Source organism: Babylonia areolata, chromosome 9 (genome assembly GCF_041734735.1).
Source record: "Babylonia areolata isolate BAREFJ2019XMU chromosome 9, ASM4173473v1, whole genome shotgun sequence".
NCBI lineage: Eukaryota > Metazoa > Mollusca > Gastropoda > Neogastropoda > Buccinidae > Babylonia > Babylonia areolata.
This window is the reverse complement of record NC_134884.1, coordinates 12,724,440-12,731,550: the sequence shown is the minus strand read 5'-3', so window position 1 is coordinate 12,731,550 and position 7,111 is coordinate 12,724,440. Positions and strand designations below refer to the sequence as shown.

The following is a 7,111-nucleotide window of genomic DNA, read 5'->3' as shown; positions in this document are numbered from 1 at the left end:
TTTGTTTGTTTTTGTTTTTGTTTTGTTTTTGTTTTTTTAGGGAGGGGGGGGGGGGTAATTTTAAACAGATATGAGCTGAAAGAGGTGAGGAAAGAAATAGAATTTTTTTTAAAGTGCATGGGTTTGTTGTTCTGGGTTGGGTTGTTTTTTGTTGCTGTTGTTTTGTTGTTGTTTTTGGGGGGTCGGGGGGGGGGGGGAGGAGGGGTTATTGTTGTTTTTGTTGTTGTTGTTTAAAGAAAACGTGAAACCCAGTCATATTCAGTTTATTGAAACAAGCCCTTTCTAAATCTAATCATCTTCAAAACTAAAACTTTTGTTTTAACCTCAAATCTCATTGCTTTTCTGTCTTTATCTAATGCCTTTGCATTGTATTACACACAAGTGGTTTTGAAAAACTAAAGAATGAGTGAATGAATGAATGAATGAAAAATAAAAGAAGGAAAGAAATGAAGTGAGTAAGAAATAGATCAAGAATGAAAGACGGAATAACGGAAGGAAAGAAAGACCAAAAAAAGAGAGAAAAAAACAAGGAAAGACAGAAAAACATAAAGGGAGAAAGAAATTTAGAAAGAAAGAAAAGAAAGAAGAAAAGGAAACAATTGTAAAAGAAAGGAAAGAAAGAAGGGTGGAAGGAAAAAGAAGAACTAAAAACAAGAAGAAGAAAAGATTGAAAGAAAATGAAAGAAAGTAAGAAGAGAAAAAATAAAGGAAGGAAGGAAGGAAGGACACTGATCAAGACGTTGCCAGCAGCAGTGAAAAACGCCAGGAAGCAGCAGGTGCCGTGTTCCAGAGAACGAGTGAATAAGAAAGCCGCCGCACTGTCTGCTGGCAGCAGCTGTGTGTGTGCACAGGCCGCTCTCAGCTGATGAGCGGGGAAACAGGCAAGGCATGTGGGGCACCATCAACTCTCGTTACCTGGCCTGTTGGCGCTACTGCACTGCTGTGGTGATGGCACGCATCAACGGAGGGGGGAGGGAAAGGGGGGTGGAGGGACAGGTAGACAGAAAGAGAGCGAGGGCGTAGGTGTGAGGGTGGAGGTGGGGTTGATGACCAACGGATCGAAAGAGAGGTCGACCATAAGAGTTATATTCACTCCAATGATGCTACAATTGTGGCTACTGAGACAGGGATGTTTATTGCTTATTTTCGGTTCTCTGGAGAAAAAACTCAGGGATATGGCGGCAGGGGATGGGCTGAGAGGCAGACTTATATACAGACAGACAGACGGTGGGAAGGAACAGGGAGGAAGAGAGAAATGGACAGAGAGACAGAGAAAAAAAGGGGGGGATAGGCATAAAGAGAGCAAGGGAAAGAGAGAGAGGGGTGAGGGAAGTGTGTGAAATGGAGAGAAAGAGAGAGAGACAGAGGGAGATAGAGACAGAGACAGACAGAGACAAAGAGACAGAGAGACAGAGACTAAGAGACAGAGAGTATGAGCTGGGTAGTGGGTGCAAAATAAAAGGCAATAAAACTATTAAAATCACCTGCCATTTTAACACTGTTCATCTTCAAGGAAGAAGTAAGGACGAAAGAACGAAAGAAGGACGGCCAGAAAGAAAGAAAAGACAGAAACCCGAAAGAAAGAAAAATGAACACGCCGATCAAAACACTGCCTGCACCGAGACCGACTGACCACAATGCGACAGTCGTTTATTCAGGTTGGCCTTGACCCCTCATGTGTGTGTGCGGAGAGGGAAGGGGGGATATGAAGGGGGAGGATGGAGAAGGGGGAACCAAATTTAAAGCGCTTTGAGCAGTACTTCCCGAAAGAACGCGCTATATAAACCATGTCCTTTTTTTTTTGGTTGACCTGGGGACCAGTAGATGACAAAATCTAACTGGCCCCCCTCTTTCAGAAAAACAACGGATCTTTTCTTCAATTGAAATCTTCAGTAGCCTCTTTTCCCACAGCTCCACAGCTGGAAAGTAACCAAAACCTGAACATCAACATGAAGCTGGCTGCTCCAACAGATTGGGATCAAACAACTCTCTTCGCGTTTCAGTTCATCAAGTGGGATATTGAAAAACACGTGCCAATCAGTTCTAAACTAATTCCTAAATAATCAGTCTGACGTCGTTAGAACTGTCCAGTTGAACGTTTTGTAGCCATCAGTGACAGTGGTTCCCGTTAACGACACCACACACGTGACACTCGGTGTGAGGTGGATAAATGGAGTTGATCTGTCATTTCCGCGCTGACTCGTTATATTTACAGAACAGTGCCTTGTCTCAAGCTGTTAGGGTTCGTATCTCCAACTAACCGGGTGGGGGTGAAGGTGGAATGGGGGTGTTGTGGTGCATGAGGGAGGAGGGACGTGCAATCGGTCTGCCCTGCAGCTGACCGCTTCTTCATCCTTCCGCTGACACAGTCGACATGCCCAATGGACAAGTCACGTGCAGGTAGTATTTCCACTTGACCGCCAGAAAAGTGAGTTGGACGGGCGAGTATCAAGACCCCTGAGGGCAAACATACTTCTGTTATACAACCACAGCAGACAGCAATGGAAACACACAGTGTAACAGCACAGAGTGTGGATCAAAGCAATCCAGCGCGCCACACTGAGGACTGCTGGCTGCAGCAGTAACTTGAAGAACACTGCCAGAGCTCACCTGATTGCGGGAACATGGCGGCATTTAAGTCGGCATCTGGAAGCATGGCTGTTGTTATTCTGGAACTACTGTTAAGATTACACCATTGAATAGGAGAGAGAGAGAGAGACAGAGACAGAGAGAGAGACAGAGACAGAGAGAGACTGGGTAAAGGAGGAGAGGGGAGGAAACGATTTTTGACAGATCAATGATCAATCGATCACCGAGATGAGTGGTACATTCATTCAGTTATCGATACTCTTATTTAGATGCCTTGCACAGGGGCTAAGACCTAAAACTGAATAAAACATTCTTATTTGTAGTTTGTTCTCTCTCTCTCTCTCTCTCTCTCTCTCTCTCTCTCTCTCTCTCTCTCTCTCTCTCTCGTTCAGTTGATACTGGAGAACAACATAGTACGCGATTTCCATTTCTTCTTGTGTATCTCCCTTCTTGGGGGTAACGGCCTGCCTTTCTGAATAAAACATCTTGAGTCTTTACTCTCTCTGTGAATGAGTAAGTAAATAAATAAACATTTTTCAGGGTTCGTTTCATGTTCTCTGTCCCTCTCCCTCCCTCGTCTCTGTCTCCCTCCCCCCTCATTCCCCCCCCCACCCCCCCCCCCCGGCCCCGCTCTCTCTCTCTCTCTCTCTCCCAGGCGAAAGCTGCTCATCCCATTTTCAGCATTCCATGCAGAGCACACACACCTGCGCGGTCAAGTCAGTCCTGAACACACTCTCTCCCGTTTGCACGTGCACTCAACTCTGACTCTCACTCACCTTGGTTCATGAGTGTGAATGTCGTACTTCTCCCGGTGCATTTTCTTCCTTCCTTCGTTCCACTCCTTGCTGGCAGCAGTACGAAGCAGGACCAACCAACATGAAATGTTCGAATAAAGCCAACAATTCCCAGCAACAGCAGAGAACAATGAAATGTTTTCCCCTCACAGTCCTTTTTTGTTTTTGTGAAAGCAGTTTTGTTTACGATGAAACAGGTCCACACCGTCCAGCTTCTCTGACTCTTGTCCTTGCTAGAAGTGTTCGTCGTTGCTATTGCTGTGGCTGTTGTGGCGGTAATGGTTTAAAGGTACTGATGTTGTTGTTGTCGGTGAGTCTTCTGCAAAACAGGAAGCGGCTTTACCTTCACGTGAGATTTATTTCCCCTGAGTTGTTCTTGTCTGAGGCAGGTACCGTCAGTGTGCACACAAGTTACAGTGGCATTCCGAGATAACTTCCAGCACTGCAAGCTGAATCACAGCAACATGTCCCAAGCTTTCTTCAAGTCGTACCTGTCTCTGCGGCAGTGGACAGTGGAAACTTGCTTCTGTTGTGGTGGTGGTAGTACACTGACCCTCTAAAACTAGCTACCTCTTTCTTCACTGAGTTAATGCTACTGCTATGACATTCTTTTCGTCTTTGCACTTGTTACTTTTTTGTTTTGTTTTGTTTATCATTTTGTATTAGACAAGAACCGTCTGCTTTCTGAGTGGAGGGCGAAACACTCCTCTTCTGTCAGAGAGCGTCCGTCAGTGCAGCGCTACAGCTGCGGCGGAGGATGGGGGATGAGAGGTGAAGTGAAGTGATGGGGGGGGGAGTGGTAGAGAGGAGGGAGTGGAGGGGATATCACTGGCAAAGAAATGGCGCGCATTCTGTGCGAGCTGATGGGGATGTTTTATTATTTTTATGTAGTATTATTATTGCGTTGCCCTTCTTCTCATCACTCTTCTGCCTCTGTTTCTGTGTTAGTATGAGCGTGTTTGTCTGTGTGCCTGTCGGTCTCACTCTCACCTCTCTTTCTTTCTCTCTCTTTCTGTCTTTATCTCAGCCGTCTGCTGCTGTCTGTGTGTGTGTGTGTGTGTGTGTGTGTGTGTGTGTGTGATCTTTCTCCCATTCATAGCCATCCTTTTTTACTTCACTCACAGTTCTTCATCCACACCGATACATTCAGCTGTCAGCACACCGTCCACTGCATTCAGTGAAAGGAAGTTCACCGTTCTGGTTGTCAGAATTCCACCCAACACCATGAATGTTGGGGGTGTTCTTGTCATTGTCCTTTTTTAAAATTTCAAATCAGCTTTGTTAACTGAGCATTCTGAACATATTACGTTCGCAAGCAGATACCGCCATAATTGCTGAAGAACAGGCCGGGTTCCACAAAGACAGAAGTACCTTCCAACAAATCTTGGACTTATGTACCCTTTGGGAAAGCCTCAAAAACCAGGGGAATAACCAAGTCTTACTAGACTTCAAAAAGGCGTTCAGCAGAGTCTGGAAGGAGGCACTTTGAGCCATAATGAAGAAATCTAACAAGGGGCAAAAGCAGTCAACACCAGCAACCATACTCTCATGCGACCAGTGTGGTACTCACACAGAGTACCATTGGAGAGTGGCTCCATAATTCCGTTGGAGTTCGTCAGGGCTACCGTCTGTCTTCCACACCTTTCAACATATTCCAAGAGCGCATCATGACTGACGCAACTGAAGACCATGTCAAAACAGTCCCGGCACCGGAAGAAGAACCACCACGAACCTTTGCTGTGCGTGTGACATCGATGGCATGGCAGGCAGTGCGAAAGAAATAGACAATATCTTTAACTGGAAGAAACATCTACCTGAAATGTTGGCATGGAAATATGCGCCGAGAAATTCAAGTTGATAAGCAGTCGCAGCACCGCCATCACTGCTGACATAAATGCCCATGGACTGAAGCTAGGAACCGTTCAACAGTTCTCTTTCCTTGGGTCGATTCTTGGGAATCGGGTAATTCTTTTTTTTTTTTTTTTTCTTTTTTTTTTTTTAATCCTCTCAAGGGAAGCAAAGACAACATTAGCACTAAATCTTATATGGACGGACAAAAATATCTCCTTGAAACACAAGATCAGGCTCCTGTATGCACATGAAACATGGACCCTCACTGCGGATTTGAAAAGAACCCAAGCCATGGAAATGAGGTGTTACCGCAAGATACTGAACATCACATGTTCTGATCATATCACAAAGAAACAAGTCCACAAAACCCCTAAGCAGCACACTGGATCATATGAAGATCTACTGACATCAGTTAAGGAAGAGAAAGCTATCTTGGTATGGCCCCGAAACAAGATCCATTGCTAAAACAATCCTCCATGACACAGGAAGGCGCAGGGGAAGACAACAACAAAACGGACGAACAACACTGCAGAATGGACAGGGAAACCATTAGCAGAGGCCCAGGGTTTGACACACAGCTGACAGACTGACTTGCTGGGATCTGGTGACAGGACAGTTGTTCAGCACGGTGCCCCAGTGACTTCACAGAATCCAGGGTGAAGAAAGAGAAGAGTAAGAAGACTGCCAAAGGTTTCCTCATAGCTTCTTCGTTCCTTTTTGTGCTGCTTCACAGCGTGTCTTAATCCACAGTGAAAAGTCCCTCCAGTCTGACTTAAAACTAGTACTGAGCTTTTTAGTTCAGGTCAGAGATCATCCACGTTAGTCTGACTTAAAACTACTAGTACTGAGCTTTTTAGTTCAGGTCAAAGATCATCCACGTTAGTCTGACTTAAAACTAGTACTGAGCTTTTTAGTTCAGGTCAGAGATCATCCACGTTAGTCTGACTTAAAACTGGTACTGAGATTTTTAGTTCAGGTCAAAGATCATCCACGTTAGTCTGACTTAAAACTAGTACTGAGCTTTTTAGTTCAGGTCAGAGATCATCCACGTTAGTCTGACTTAAAACTAGTACTGAGCTTTTTAGTTCAGGTCAGAGATCATCCACGTTAGTCTGACTTAAAACTAGTACTGAGCTTTTTAGTTCAGGTCAGAGATCATCCACGTTAGTCTGACTTAAAACTAGTACTGAGCTTTTTAGTTCAGGTCAGAGATCATCCACGTTAACGTCGTGTCTTTTCTTTTTCTTTTTACTCTTTTGTTTGTTTGTTTGTTTGTTTTCTTGTTGTTTTTTCACTGTTGTAACAAATTACTGTTTTCAAACTTCTCTATTGTTCTCCTTTTTACAGTATATATTAGTATCTTTTGCTTGAAATCTCAAAACATAGGGGAAAAAAAAAAAAAACAAACTTTCTAGCCCCCACACCCCAGTCCAAGTCAAAAGTAATCTTACTGTGATGTGAAGATTTCCGCAGCAGAGTGAACATTCCAACCACCAACACACAACGACCACGCTGACTGAGAAAGACCTCTCACTTCATCACTGCACACAGCACCACTCCGTTATGTTTTAAGTGGCTGAAAACACGTGCAGCACCTCCACAACGATGAACAGCCATGCCAGACTATCTGGTTGAGTGGCAGATGCTGAGACGACCGGGCGGGGGGTGAGGGTGGGGGGAGGTGTTCTGACTACGGAGGGAAAGGAGGTGGGTTATGAGACGTTTCTTTCAGGGTGAGGGTGGGGGAGGTGTTCTGACTGCGGAGGGAAAGGAGGTGGGTTATGAGACGCTTCTTTCAGGGTGAGGGTGGGGGGAGGTGTTCTGACTACGGAGGGAAAGGAGGTGGGTTATGAGACGTTTCTTTCAGGGTGAGGGTG

General features: G+C 45.1%; 1 protein-coding gene across 1 annotated transcript in view; it reads right to left on the bottom strand.

Moving 5' to 3' along the window:
• The window catches only part of LOC143286063 (hemocyte protein-glutamine gamma-glutamyltransferase-like), a 131,171-nt gene extending 124,369 nt beyond the window's left edge, over positions 1-6,802 (bottom strand). The window contains exons 1-2 of the mRNA XM_076593613.1: positions 6,686-6,802; positions 3,366-3,832 (exon numbers count right to left, since the gene is read on the bottom strand). Coding sequence (XP_076449728.1) covers positions 3,366-3,406 — 41 coding nt within the window. The 5' untranslated portion in view covers positions 3,407-3,832; positions 6,686-6,802. The remainder of the gene's footprint in view (positions 1-3,365; positions 3,833-6,685) is intronic.
• Between the last annotated feature and the right edge of the window lie 309 nt (positions 6,803-7,111).